The 15,598-nt window shown below is 39.8% G+C and overlaps 3 protein-coding genes across 4 annotated transcripts in view; 1 reads left to right on the top strand and 2 right to left on the bottom strand.

The window, feature by feature from the left end:
* The window catches only part of KAT14 (lysine acetyltransferase 14), a gene marked incomplete in the record, with an annotated part of 1,940,697 nt that extends 1,928,450 nt beyond the window's left edge, over nucleotides 1-12,247 (bottom strand). The window contains 1 exon segment of one of the 2 annotated variants that reach the window (XM_044056925.1): nucleotides 11,735-12,247. In XM_044056925.1, coding sequence (XP_043912860.1) covers nucleotides 11,735-12,002 — 268 coding nt within the window. 2 annotated transcript variants of the gene reach the window in all.
* Nucleotides 1-15,598, top strand: part of SNX5 (sorting nexin 5) — a 1,365,310-nt gene that overhangs the window by 216,137 nt on the left and 1,133,575 nt on the right. The window lies entirely within an intron of this gene.
* Nucleotides 12,253-15,598, bottom strand: part of LOC122792496 — a 140,781-nt gene continuing 137,435 nt past the window's right edge. Inside the window, exon 3 of the mRNA XM_044060267.1 lies at nucleotides 12,253-12,412. Within this exon, the coding sequence (XP_043916202.1) occupies nucleotides 12,266-12,412 (147 nt within the window). The 3' untranslated portion in view covers nucleotides 12,253-12,265. The remainder of the gene's footprint in view (nucleotides 12,413-15,598) is intronic.

The raw sequence follows: 15,598 nt of genomic DNA, 5'->3' as shown, positions 1-15,598 counted from the left end.
GAAAATGCAAAACTTAAAGCTACAATGTAAAGCAGTTCAGTGAAAAATAAAGTTTGAAATTCTGGAAAGTGAATAAAATACAGCAGCCTCTCTAACAGCCTTAATATTTTAATGCATTTAATAGAACAGTATGCAATTTAGTTTTATTTAAAGATAACCACAGCATTTTTGCTTAGGGCTAAAAGTTTTCTAAAGGAATACAAACTGTTTTTCACATCTGGGAGGGGAACAGAGCTAAGAACACAACAGACAACAAGCAGTGGGAGTGTGGACATAGGCTGTAGCATGGCCTTTAGCATGGGTAACCTTAATTTCATGTAAGGTAATGCTTGTTGGTGCAGCTATCCATTTGGGGAAAAATTTTCTATGTTTACATTTCATTTTTTGAAGTACTACACAGTTTTCTGTGTTTGTTCTATATTAATACAGGATAGGATGGAGGTATTTTGAAAATGACAGTTTTATTTTAGGGTTGTCATTAAAACAAAGTCTTGAAAAATATGACAAGTTCATATGGAGACAAGATATAAAAGATCAGCTTGCCAAACATCAGTGTGTGAAATACGTATTCAAAAACTGACGTGTATAACAGTGGGGAACAGTTTTTTTTTTTTTTTTTGCATGATGGCTATGTTATCCATAATATTTAAAATAGCCTTTAAACAAAAAGGAAAGATACTGAATTGTATTAAGAAATCCAAAGAGCAAACAGAATTGCTGTCGAAGGCACATTTGGAAAGAACTGAACATGTTCTACAACAAAAGGATTTCAGGATGGATAGTCAACAAAATATCAGGGGCAAATGAAAGGAGGCGTAATTAGACTAATTGCTAGACAGGCTCCAATACTGATAGAAGAAAAAAGGCAATAATAGTAGATTTGTGGTAGCAAGGGGCTACTGGCAAAAGAGGAGAATTGCAAGCATGTTTTTATATTTCACCAAATGCTATTATGGAACTAAAGAAAACTGTGGAAATCAGCTTTCAGCAGGACATATTACTAGTGCATAGGGAACAGAAATTGATTTGCAATAGTGAGGATGTACAAGGGAAACCTAAAAAGGAAAATATAACAAAAGAGGGTAGATTTCTGAAGAACTTTCTGAAAATATCTGGTATGGAACTTGTGAAGTCAGTAGTAGAAATTCAGACAGAATTTACATATTTCAAGGTACAATAAACCAGGCTAGACTAAACAGAAATTAAATGCTCATGTTCCTGAAAAATGTAATTGAAAGCTTCAACACATATCCAAAACCTATTTCGGATCATGCATTGAAAAAAAAAAAAAAAAAAAAAAAGAGATAAAAATACAGGGTACCAAAGAAAAAATTAGATACTGGTTCTTTTCCACCTACCTGTTAAAAGAGAAGAATTTAAGGATTGTGTAGTGGAAAATATTTAAGAATTATTAAAGAAGACAGAAATATCTTCAGAAATTACAGCAAGTAAGTGGGATAAAATGAAAATGGAGTTTAAAAAGGGGTAGAAATAAGAGAACAAGATATGGTTAAGAAGCAATAAGAATTACTCAGAGGGGCTGACAAAGGTTAACATATTGCAGAGTAAGAGAAAGCTCACAGAACAAAGAGGCAGAAATGCAGAGTACTAAATAAAACATAAGAGAATATATGGATAATTTGTACGACTTTAGAAAGATTGCTGCTAAGCAACTATTTCTGATAATTCCAGAACACAGACACTTTTAGCATGATGACTTAGGCAAAAGAATGTTGAAAGGGTTGTCACCAAACAAAGAGAGGCTATGACAAGAAAAAAAAACGGATATACTCATGTAGAGGAATTAGAGAAATTTCTGAAATTTAAAAAAAAAATGTATAAAGCTAAGAAATGTGGAAACCAGTAAAGAGCACAAATGGAAATATTCATGGAAAACTTATAATTATGTCAAGGTTAGAAGCAGAGGTGGGTCTTGATGCAAAGAAAGCATCCAACAGAGTAAGCTGGGATTTTATGAATACTGCAATGGAGCAATTGCATTCCCTTGTTCAATAACAAGACTAATTATGACGATATATGAAGGATTGGAGGCAAGACTGAAAGTGGGAGGGTTCCTCTCCAAGCTGTGTTTGAACACAGGAACCAGGCAGGTGTTCATAGGTTCATAGGTTTATACTAGGCTATCTGCCCTAAGGCATTTATAAGCCTAGCCCAAAGTTTTGTGGCTTACGCCACCCCTCATGTTAAAAAATATTGTGCCCATTAGTTTGTTTTGCCTCTGTCCAGCAGTGACACAGAGATGATTCCCGGGGTAAACCTACGATCTCCCATCCACCGGTCAAGATTTCTCTTGAACAGAGCCAGCGAGGTGCTCTGCCTCACATGGACCGGGATTTTATTCCACAGCATAGGGAGTCTCTGAGTGACAAATCTATCCCTCCAGCATGTCTTATTTATATCCGTGCTAAGGTTTAAGTCACTTGCTCTAGTGGATCTGGTAGATTTGGATTTTTTGAGGTGGAGCATGTCCATTAATTCCGGGTTGGACATGGCCTTGTATGTCAGGCACAGGTCACCTCTGAGCAGACGGTATGCGACTGAATAGATCTGATCTGGAGTTTCTTCAGTCTGGCAGCATATGACAGATTTTGGAATCCCTTTATCCTTTTGGTGAGGAACTTTTGGGGTCTCTCCAATTGCTGCAGGTGTCGGGTGAGATACGTCCCGAATGGGGCATTGTACTCGATCATTGGTCTGATAAGTGAAGAGTACAGGGGAACAATGACCTCACTTGATCTGGATGTGAATCCCTTCATGATCAGGTGGGCAATGTAGAAGGTCTTTCTAACCACTTTAGCAATGTGAGTGTCAAAAGAAAGGCCACTGTCAACCTGGGTCCCCAGGTCCCTGATAACCTCTTCTGTGCTTAGTGGATTGCCACCTATATGGTAGCTTGGGGTTACCTTGTTTTTCCCGAGGGGTATGACTATACATTTTTTTGGCATTTAACTTCAGGCCATGGCTCTGGCAACCAGCTATCAGTTTCCGTGAGACCCTTCTGAAGGATATCTGTGTCCGATGTACTTTCCACTATGGCGCCCAGTTTGCAGTCATCTGCAAACTTTGTCAGCCATAGTCCTCCTATGTTTGCCTGTACTTCTGAGAAGTAGATGCTGAACAACAGAGGGCCAAGGACTGAGCCCTGTGGGACACCACTTGTGACCGGCTTGGAGTCTGACATGGTGCCAGCAACTCTGACCCTGTGGGTTCTGTCCTTTAGCCAGTTTGCAACCCATCTTGTGACATATGGGTTTACATTTAAGCTGGTAAGTTTCTCTATAATACCTGAGTGGGGTATTGTGTCGAAAGCTTTTGCAAGGTCAAGGTAGGCTGTATGGACTGCCTTTCCCTCATCAATGGCCTTGGTGACTGTTTCGAAGAAGTCGACCAAGTTCAAAAGGCATGATCTGCCCTTGACGAAGCCAAACTGGGTCGGGTCCAATGTCTGCAAGTCCCCTATATGTCTGCAAGTCCCCTATGTCTTTGTTTATGAGTTCCATTATGATCCTCTCCATAGCTTTGCAGACCAGGCTTGTTAAGCTTATGGGGCGGTAATTACCAGGGTCCGTAGAGGCACCGCCTTTGTGGAGTGGGACCACAGTTGCCATACGCCACTCCTTGGGCACGTATCCTGTGGTAAGGCTAAGATTAAACAGCTGCCTTATGTGCGTTCCTCATTGAGTTCGTGTAGCACACAGTCGGGGACACCATCCGGTCCCATTGATGCTGTGTTTTTAGCTTTAGAGAGAGCAGCTTTTACCTGCGCATTTGAGATGTCTGGGAGGCTACACTCCGCTGGGATAGTTATCTCTCCTTTTGGGGGGGGGGGTGAAGTTTGCACTGAACCTGTCTGCCAGTATGTTGGCAATGTCTGTGGGTTCAGTGATTTTTGTATCATTTTGGACTAATTCTGAGCATATCTGGGAGATTCCACCCAGGTTTCTAACATAGCTGAAGAAGGCCTTATGATTGTCTTTTGAATCTATGGCAATTTTTCTCTCAAAGTTGGCCTTGGATGATTTTATGAGTGCTCGTATTTTTTTACTAATAATGATCACGGGTGTCTTCTCTTTTATGGATTTTGCTCTATCATGTAACAGCTTTCTCCTCTTATTGTAAAGTTTGTTTATGGCTGGGGTCCACCAGACTGGACGTTTGCCCTTGGTGGAAAGAGTCTTGGTTTTATTAGGGATTGCCTGATCCATGCAGTCCTGCAGGTGTTCGTAGAAGGCATTTGTAAGGGCTTCCGCAGCTTGGGTTGTGGTTTCCACTGGCTCGGGGCCTTGAAGGATACCACACCAGTCTTGAGTAGTGTGAAGTTTGCTTTAGAGAAGTTCTTCACTGTGGTTTTTTTTGTTTGGGGTGGGGGCGGGATGTGAATTTCCAGTGAGATTAGTTTATGATCTGATCTCACCAATGAGGGATATACTTCCGGTGTGGAGCATTTTGTCCCCATGTTTGTGATGATGAGATCTAGTATATTTTCTCCTCTTGTGGGAACGGTGACTAGTTGTTCCATGGCATTTGAATTTATGAACTCCAGGAACCTTTGGGCTAAAAAGTTGGGGCTTGAGTAATGTTCCCAGTCTATATTCGGGTAGTTGAAGTCACCCAATATAATGGTGTTTGGAGATACATTTATACCCTCCAGGGTCTTCAGGAAGGCTGTGTGGGGTTCCTGAGTTTGAGAGGGTGGCCTGTAGCATGCTACAAATTGTAGAGCAGTTTTGCCTATGGTTAATTGCACCTAGATGGTTTCCAATGCTTCGTGCGTTGCCACCAACCTGGAGGTGTGGGTATCCTTGATGAATATGGATACACCCCCTCCTTTTGTGGTGTGGTCCGGGTTTTGGGGCTGGAACGCATGATATGAGGTAAAACCTGATAGTGCCGGGGTGCTCTCAGGAGCCTTGAACCAGGTTTCAGTTACAGCACAGACATCGATGTTCTCCATACTGAGAAGGGCCTCGAGTGCATGCATTTTGAGATTTAGACTTCTGGCATTGAGCAGCATTACCCTTAGTTTCTTCCCATTTTTGTTTTCTAGGGTGGTAGGTTTAGAATTTGAGCCTTGCCTAAAAAGGCACTATGGGGTGGCAAGAGCCTTAGCCAATATCCGGAATCCCAGGGTGACAGGTGCAAGCCGTCCCTTGCAAAGCAGCGTGGCTTGTCAAGCATGTCATCCCAGGCAGACAGACACTGGATCCCCTTTGAATGACACAAGAAATTAAGCCAATTGTTAAAGCTGATCATCTTGTCTCTATGTTGTGGCATCATTCTTGGTGAAGGAAGGATACTGCTCAGGGTCAGGGTCATACCTGCCTGGGCTACATAATCAGAGAGCTCCTCTATGTCTCTTTTCATGTAGTCCAGGGAGGTACATCTCAGGTCGTTCACACCAGCATGGACAATGACTGTGTCATATTTGTACTTGCTGTGGAGTGACCCGAGTGCTTGTGTTATGTGGCGGATTCTAGCGCCAGATAGGCAGCTTACTGTGACCCTCTCCTTATTCAGCCTGGTGAGTGGGACTTCAGTGTGTCTGACTATGGAGTCACCTATGACAAGTATGTTTGGTGTTGTATTTGGCCTTAAGGGCTGTGACTGCTTTGCACACTGATTTTGTGGTTTATGTGTTGCCTGTGGTGTGTCATGAGGTGGCAGTTGCTTGGGTGTCTGCTTTGGAGGCCTCTGCTGTTTAGGTAAATTTTTGCTCAGAGCCTCCGAGTATGTCTTTGTGTGTTTATGTGTTTGATTCATTGTTGTGATAGCTTTATGTGAGACTGGTTTTGTGGTGTGTGTAGTTGCCTTCTCCTCCTGTCTGGTCTTGCCAGTCCTGAGTTGAGAGAGCTCAGCCTCCAGTTTGGCCAAATAGCTGCATCTCTCGCAAGTATTTGTGTTATGTGGGAGGAGGAGAGGGTTGTCTGTGTACATGAGGCAATTGTAACATTGCCTCAATATTCCCAGATTCACCAACTGGACAGGGGAGGACGCCAGCATCTGGCCCTTCGACATGCTAGAGAAACTAAGAAGTTAGGGGTGTAACTGAATAAGAGAGGACTTAGTAAGGAAGTGGGTACTCCTGGGGGGGGGGGGGGGTTTCGCTAGTGAGAGACTTTGTATAATGCAGAAGTGCTAAACCTGAAAAGAAGATGCTTTTAAGACAAGTGCTGAGCTTTTTTTTTTTTTTTTTTTTTTGGAGTACTGTAAATGACCCCACACAATAGGCCAAAGACAGAAAATATGCAAGTTTTGAGAAAAAAACGATTTTAAAATCAAGTGCAAACAGGAAATTCAGTAAACAGCTTTTGGTTGTGCTCTAAATACAGCTACTAATGCAGAAATCAAGTTTAACAAGCCAGAAAATGCTCAAACTAAGCAACTATGCAGAAAAACTTAGCAAATAAACAGAGGAAAAATACTTAAAATCTCAAAAGTGGCTCCTTTCTTCTCTCAGCGTTTTCTCCTCTTGGTGGGTGCTTCACCAACAGCCAACAAGCCTGAAAGGACGCCAAAACCACGAGGCAACTAGGTTTTAAGAGAGGACTACAGCAAACAAGGTGTACCAATTACAGTAAGAAACAGTTGAAATATGCAGGCACTATAAGCCTTTAACCAGAAATTCCCAGCTCAGAAGGGCAGAGTCCAGCCTCTCCTCCCACAAGAGTGCAGACCACGAACCTTCTTAATGTAAAATAACTGGCCTGAAGCCCAAGTGCTTAAACCAGAACTAATACACTTTTAGAATTACAGACACTGAGCCCTCAATCAGCAGTTCCCAACTTAGAAGGATGTAAGCCACCTGTCCTGCCACCACAGAGCAGGCCACAAACCTTCCTAATGTAAAACAACTGGTCTGAAGCCCAAGTGCTTGATCCAAAAGACTTAGAATGATAGCTACACTTTAATCAAGTTACTACCAAGCAGTAATAAATACAATTGAATACTTTGAAGAATGCCTGGATTAGTGCTTAAGTTATACAAACAAACTAGATTCAGCAGGCCTGAATCTAGTCTACGCTACAGCAAACAAGGTGTACCAATTTCAGTAAGAAGCAGTTCAAATATGCAGGCACTATAAGCCTTTAACCAGAAATTCCCAGCTCAGAAGGGCAGAGTCCAGCCTCTCCTCCCACAAGAGTGCAGACCACGAACCCTTTTAATGTAAAATAACTGGCCTGAAGCCCAAGTGCTCAAACCAGAATTAATACACTTTTAGAATAACTGACACTGAGCCCTCAATCAGCAGTTCCCAACTTAGAAGGATGTAAGCTACCTGTCCTGCCACTACAGTGCAAACCACAAACCTTCTTAATGTAAAACAACTGGTCTGAAGCCCAAGTGCTTAAACTAAAAGGCTTAGAATGAGTTGCACCAAGAAGTAATAAATACAACGGAGTACTTTTAAGATGACACAAAAGCAAAATAAATTAGGAAGAAATACAAATACAGTAAAAGCAGGAATTTTTTTTTTTTTTTTTTTTTTTCAGAAAAGTAGCAAAAACAGTAGTAAAAACAATTCACATGCAGTGCAAGCTGGCACACTTGAGTATGTAGCAATATTAGTCCACACACAGTTTGAAAAAAAGTAATTAAATTAAAAAGGACTAAAAGCAAGTGCAGAAAGGGTTTATTAGATAGAATGCGGTAAAGAGATGGGACTGGGGGAGTGTCCTAGATCAAATCTACAGTGGGGCGGGCACTGCAAAAGCCACCAAATTTAAACTACTGCCAAGAACGGGGGGGGGGGGGGGAGACACTAGATCTGAGGAATCAGTCCAAATTATAAAACCACAATAAAATGCAGGAAATATACTTAAATCAGCTTATGTCCAGTTGATGTATGCAGACAAATCTCAGTAGCAAGCAACTCTGTTTAAAATGACTACAAGAAGTGTAACCAACACAGGTTTTAATGTTATCAGAAACCCCCAAGCTAATTAACACTTAAAGGAATTTCAAAGCAGTTTAGCAACTAGTGCAGAGCTTCAGAGATACACACAAGACAGTTTCAACAGAGCTAGATCTGAGGAATCAGTCCAAATTATAAAACCACAATAAAATGCAGGAAATATACTTAAATCAGCTTATGTCCAGTTGATGTATGCAGACAAATCTCAGTAGCTTTGCTGACTGCTTTATATTTACAGCCACTGGCAAGGAATACAAGGGAATTAGAAATTAAAGGATATAACTGGTATGGTAATCAAGAAAAGCAGGCTTTAATTGAAAATGATATTATTTTGTACTTGATAAATTCAGAAAAGGACTTCTCGTTGCTGTGGAATATTTTGAGGCTGTTTCAAGTCTTTTGGAGATACAAAATTAATGAAGATAAAACAAAGGCTACAGTTGTAGATTATGTTCCCACACACAAATTAGTCCAGCAATACCAATATTTACGGGGACACAATAAGATGAAGTATTTAGGAGTATGAATTAAAAAGGCATCTGTTATAGCAGCTAATGGTATACGGGAAGAGACTAAACAAAAGATAAAAAAAAATGGAAACACTGGAAGATCTTGTTTATGGAAATGAAGAGCGAGATACGAGCAGTGAAAACGTTTTAGTCCCTTTAGTTTTATATATGGGTCAGGCATATTTTTATCAGCCACGGGAGAAGTTATGGATAATAATTAATAAAGAGTTGAAGGAAATTATCTGGAAGAGGAAGAGGGCAAGAGTTAAGTGGGATAAGTTGAGCCTCCCAATAAAACAAAGTGGCTTAGGATTACACGATTTGAAGGCATATTTTATATTTTAGAACTATCATGTAAATTCTCATATACATATCCAAGTAGGTTATAATTCAAAGTGGAAAGGGATGATGATGAAGCAAGGGGGAAGTTTAAGAAATAAGGAGAGAATGGAATTTTGGATGCAGATCGTTAAGGAGAATAGCAACCACCATAAAAATCTGCAGAAGTTATTCTAAGAACTAAGCCAACATGGGAATGGAGAAAGAATAGAAGGGATGAATGTAAGTAGGGATACAGAAAATAAGCAAGAGGGGGATGAAATTTACTGCATAAGACTGGGAATGGAGCCAATGTATTGGTAAGTGGAAATGGATCTTTAGGAAACGAAAGGAGCAAATTATATATAATTAAATGGAATCTGTGGAAATGTGTGTAAAATACTGTTCAGGAGGCAGAGTGAGGTTTAAGGGAAGGCAGCAATTGAATAATTTATGCACTGTTGGACTAAATGAGACTTTTTATAAATAAACAAAATGTATACGTAATGTAATGCATGTAAATGAAAAAAATTAACATGGTTTGACTTCTTTTATACAATAATGTATATGTGCTATGTCTATGAAAGACAGATAAAAAAGTATGAAACAATGAATGCAGTAAAACAGAGTGCAATGCTCCTGCTGTACAGGAACGGGAATATGCCAGACTCATCCCACCAGCTCCAATAAACTAAAGCTTGGCCATTTCTACCTCCCAAAATATCCAGGCTTAAACAACATCCAGGAAGCTGGAAAAGCCAGCCAGGGAGGGATGGAGTGAGCCGTCAATGCTTGTTTACCCGACAAAGGGCACAAGAATTTACTTCATCATGTTTCAAGAGTACCACAAGGCAGACAGGTCGAATGTGCATTCCACGCATAATGTCTCCTGGATGCAAACTTAGCTAAGGAATGTCTGGAATATCTGCACTCCAGTTGAGAACCACAAGCACTTCAGTCACCGGAGAATTTTTTTGGGAGGGGCAGATTTTCGGCATTTTAAAAAAAAATCTCCTGTTCCCGATGGGTTATAGCTGTTATGATCACGGCCCTCTCCCTTTTGACATTCTACAATGTCAGGAATGAGAAGCAATGAATGCCTGACTGTCACAAATCATTTAAAATCCATCCATCATCCATTTTTTCCCCACTTTTGCACATGGGGTCAGTATGTCACTTCAACAGTGACAATCACAGCCAAGGTTTACACCGCCGGGTGGCTAGCCCTGCTGCCGTAGTTCTTCCATACCACACACACATACCTATAACCAATTTAGATTGTATAATCCACCTTCTGCACATCTTTGGAATGTGGGAGGAAACCGAAGCACCCAGAGGGAACCCACATGAACACAGGAAGGACATGCAGATTCCACACAAAAAGCACATCAGCTAAGAATTGAACCAGGCAACCTCTTGCTGTGAAGCGACAATGCTACCCACTATTGTTGCCTGGAATAATACGCATACTTTTGAAATGTGAAATGTAAATAACACAAAGAAAAGGTAACAAATGTTACGCAGGACAAATGACGATTCTTCCATTCTTGTCCAGGCTTCTTCCTTTAGTTTGAGGAGACATGTCTGGTGTGTAGCACAATCCACAGATGCACTAAAAATACACAGTCACCTCCAAAAAGCACAGAGAACCAACACAAAGGCATAGCAGCCTGAGTTGGCATCAAACATCTCTCAGTATTAGTCTGCCTCCATAATGCAACAGTATGGAACCCTGTCACAAAAGCAAGTAGGGTTCAATTAGCAGCCCCAAGATGGAGAAGCCAGACATGGAAAGATAAAAATAACAGGGTATTGCATGCACATCTCTCCTGGAGTTGGGGTTTGTGGGCCCTCAGGGATCCACTTCACTGTGCAATCACCCTGATGGACACCACAGAGACTACCGCTTATGCTGTGAGGGAAGGTGCAAGGATGCCTGAAGACAACGCTCCTTGTAGAAGGAACATCCTCCATGAATGTTCCACTGCACTCTTTTCCCTGGCGCATAGCCAGGTGCATGCTACTTAAGGTCAGTGAAGAAACAGAAAAAATGTAAACCACCCCCATTAGCTCTTTACTAACAACCCCTCCTTTGTTTCCCATGAAAGGGGAAAAGTTGCCAGTAGGGGGCTGATGGCTGACAAAAAAAATACCAGAAGAGTCTTCGTATTCCACATCAGCTTATGAAAGTCATAAGAAATAAATGAAGACTTCCATCCTTCCCAGCAACATGCAAAAAGCTGCTAAATCATTCAATATTTAAATTTCAAATACTTTGTTTAACAAGGCCTTACATTTAGCCCTGGAGCATTTAGCATATTGTAAAATCTTTATTTTAGCTCAAGTAATTTGATTTCCAACATTACTTTAGATATGGTTGCAGAGGATAACACCAGGACAAACCAATACATTCATATTTTTAATATGGAGCCAAATCAGAGCATTAAAGTGGTGTGTCATATTCTCATCACTACACCAACTACTGTGGCTGACCAAAAAGTTTATTTTTTCATTTACCTAGCTCTGCCGGACTTTAACTCTCAAATGCAAACAGAAGCAGAGCTAAATCACACAAATGACAAGCTCAGTTTGAGTAACTGGCTTGTCAAACTCTTGTTTTGGAGCCTGAATTAGCATACACTCAAGCCCAACTCCCCACAGTATTGCAATTTTAACTGTTTCAGAATATGCAAGCAAACAAAACTTAGCTATGCTTTCTTCAGATAATGCAAAATAATATGAACCTGTGGAGGATTTCCTGCTATGATGTTATCGAATATCACCATTTATAAATGACAGCACTGCTGTGGCTTCTTGTTTAAAGCTCCGCAACTACAGCTGCAGCATTAAACTAAAACTGCTCTCTGGATATCAGCAAATTTCTTTTTTTCATTTTCTTTTCACTTTTACCGTAAATGCTACAAAAGAAACAAAAATGCTATTGCAAAGGGCTACACTTAAAATTAATTCTTACTTGAAGGTATCCATTTCTGACATCTGTCGCAATAATAGGTCAGTTCATCTCTCCATGAACTTTCACCTTCTTCTCCAATGTCACTATTGAAAGAATCTCCACTTTGATCGTGAGAAAAGTCTACAGACATCTGGTCCTCTGACTCAACAATCAAGAGAGTCTCCCCTTCCACTTCTCCCTCTTCCAGGCCTTCTGATGTTGATGTGCGCGTAGCATCTTCATCAAGACGGTGACTAGGTAGCCCCCTCATACCCAAGTCATCATCCATCACTTATCCAAATGTACAAAACCAACCGCTCTGCTAAACAGAGCTCATGACTGTATTTGCTACTGATAAACAGCAGCATCCACTAATTAAATAAAAAGAGCAAGTAACTCCAATAGTCCTTCCATGTATTCTGTAGAGCTCAGCAAAATGGATGCAATTTCTAGAATATATCTTCCACACAAAAATGAATTTTCCACCAAAAATGAAGTTTTTAGATGTCACCTTGAACAGAAACAAACATTTTTTTCCAAACTAAGAGTAAGTTAAGAATCTTGTTTCTGCTGAGAAAGCTCCTTATCCCTCTCTTTTTCCAGCATCCTAGTCAAAGCAATTTGTTGTTCAACCAACTGCTGGTTTTCCTGTTTGCGAGCTACTCGTTCAAGGTCTTTGACAACTCCTTCACGCAGCCGCTGGGGGAAGACAAAATGCATTTTATATTAATTTACAACAAAACAAATTGTACAGTTATTTAAAAATACTTAACTGACCTTGACTTACTTATTTACTTACTTAGGTGTCTAAATTTTGGCACTAAATGTTAAAATCAAGCAAATAAAGTAAAAATGGTAAACCCCAACACTATGGTAACATAATAAATCAATTAAAAAACAATTACAACTTAATACAAACTCTGAAACCAGCTAAGACAGATTCTTTGAAATAAATATATTTAAGAGATGCTTACAGAAAAAGGCCTCGATTCCGTAAGACTAAATGAGAGCAAATGAGAACCTACCACAAGTTTCTAAACAGATCCTGTAAAAAAACTCCCTCACACTATGTTCCTATGGTTTTTAATGTGGAATAAGACAGTACCAGCTGTTTTAGACAAAAAAGGACAATGCAATAACCAAGAAGGGAAGATACTAGAATAGGAATCGGTGCTTCCAATTCTGAAGATGGAATACGTTTTTTTGATATACAATATAGCACAGGTCATGCAAAGCATCTAATAACTTTTTAAGTATTACATATACTTAATACTGCACAATGGCAAATCCTAAAACAAGTGAAGCACAATTTGGAGGTTTGTTGTCCGAGTCTGAAACTTGACACCACATTCAAAATCTTGCCAGTCACAAATTAAACTTCTCTTGTGGTGATGCATATGGTTTGCCAGATAGAAATCATCCCAAATTAAATTAGCGGAGAGAAGTTGATAACAGCCGTTACAGCTTTGCACACTATGGTTATACACTCACATCTGTTTTACCATTACACTTATTATATAATGCCACCAGAAGCACTTGATGTGGAACCCTTACTTTATTGATTTTAAAATGTATTGTTAATTATATAACAGAAACATAGTGGAAGAGTTAATTACACAAACACGATTATAAATGACTCAAAAAAAAAATGAATACATTTTTTTCTTGCTAGGACTATGGTACTATGCTGGGCACCAGTCTCCTCTTGGTGTCTCTATGGAGGTATGTCAGTGATTTCAAGTCACGGTATCATTAACTGAATTTATTTCTGAACATCAGAATTTCTCAGAAGCCTCCACTTACACTATATGCTACGCTACCTCACGTCTCAGAGGAAAAAGCTTTAAAGGTGTATAATATGTCAGAGTTTTCAAGAGGGTGAAACAGCCAGCTCAATTCCAAAATATTTGTTCTCAGTGTAAATGACTTACACCGGTGAAAGCCTACCTCAATTCCAAAAGACTTGCTCTTGTACAAGTGACTGAAGCTGTGCTTTTGTCACATTTAAAAGAAAATTATATGAAAAGTACAACTATAAAGTAAGATGGAAATCCGGACAGGGGTCTTAAAGCTGATAATCAAATTGTGGCGTTTAGACTAAACACTGGTATAGTGTGTAATGTCTGCTCGAAAATTCATAAGGATTAATTTGAAACCAGAGTGAAATGAAGCCATCGTACAGAACTTATTTGCAAAGTGCTTACGTGTAAATGCCAGAATACCAAACACAAGACTGAATTCCAGGTAGTCCACAAGGTGCTCAATACATAGTTACACAGTGAATAAGGTCAAAATGCACAGACTGATTACTGACATGGTCCGTTCGCCAATTTAAAAAAGTCAAATACATCCTCTAAAGTTACTGGTAGTACAAACACCAAGAATAAATAAATAAAGTAGCTTTGAGGAGTAGAACTGAGAAGAATCTGAACCACACTGAGCTCAAGACAATTTTTAAGAAAGTACCATTGTGTAAGTAAACTTGTCATGCCAGCAGATATTCAATTAGACCACTGCGTCAGTTGCCCAAGCTATATACCCTGCCTAGGATATAACAGCTGACCAGTCTTCCAAATTCTTGGGCTTCCCACACCCACACCCTTGGTTGTGCAAGCTTCAAGTGGGGAAAAAAAAAAAAAAAAGCAGCAGCATGGGTGCAAAAAGTGTCAGAAATTTATTGCCAACTGTAAAATGAAGGCTGCAGTTCTGATAAGGTGGGTAAAGTTAAGTAAAGATATTCAAATCCTTACCCTAGCATAAACACAGACACAAAAAGGGGGGTGGAAAGTGGGAACCACTACTTCAGCAGTAATTTAATCAAACAACTACTTTTATAAATTTAAACAATTGTACTGTGTTTGTTCACAAACCACTGCTGCAGTAGCCTAAGCTATATGGGTATAATAACAGAACTAACAGACTGGGAAGAATAGGAATGAGGGGCCAGGATCCCCTGGAGAATAGACTTTGCAAAACCTGTTCCAGACTTGGAAAATAAATCTAGTTTGTAGTATTTTGTAAAGATATGTATGGATAACCAAACAGCTGCCTCTACAACACTTCTATACTGTACCACTTTACCAAAAACCATACATGAAGCCAAGGTTCTCAGAGAAAAAGCGCTGACCGTATCTTATTATTTTGGGAATAACAAAAAGAAATAGCAAGGGACAATCAGTGGAAGCAATCTTTGATGTGGGTTTCCCTTTTTTCTTACTTTCATTACAAATACACAGTTGTTCAGTTTTCCGAAAACGTTTAGTTCTGTCAAGATAGTACCTGAGCAACCTATGCATGTCCAGAAGAATCCTTTCTTCCGGTTTATGAAAAGAAATATCTGGCCATAGATCATCCCCTTACATCAGTTAATGTAAACTCTGAAGCCATTTTAGGCACAAATGAGGGTCTTGTTCTCAAACAATGAACTGTAAATCAGTCTGATAAGTTGGTTCAAAAGCAGCTAAAGATAATGTTTCCAAAACAAACTTAAGATCCTAGGGTAGGTGCTACACGTTTTCTAGGTGGGCACATATGTAAAACCCTTTTCAAGAAAAGCTTAACCAAAAACTGATAAAAGTGGAGGATCTATGGGTCAGACATGCTGAAATGGTTGACTAATGAATCTTAAAAGGAGGGGGAGAATGAAAGGCCACAGGATAACAACTAACTCACAGAAATACTGCAAAACAAGTGGTACAGAAACCCCAAATGGGCCCTGCTTCTTAGTGTAGCACCAACTAACAAATATTTCCATTTGCCAATATAAAATTTTCTAGTAGCAAATTTCTTTGCTTCCTTTAACAACTGATGCACATTTTCAGAAAAAAGGTGCCTAAAAGGTATTAAAACTGAATCATCTTGATAGTTATTGCTGTTGTTGGAGGC

Source organism: Protopterus annectens, chromosome 1.part2, assembly GCF_019279795.1.
Source record: "Protopterus annectens isolate FY-2018-M chromosome 1.part2, PAN1.0, whole genome shotgun sequence".
NCBI lineage: Eukaryota > Metazoa > Chordata > Ceratodontiformes > Protopteridae > Protopterus > Protopterus annectens.
Note: the sequence above shows the minus strand (reverse complement) of the source record. Positions and strands in the feature narration are given on the sequence as shown.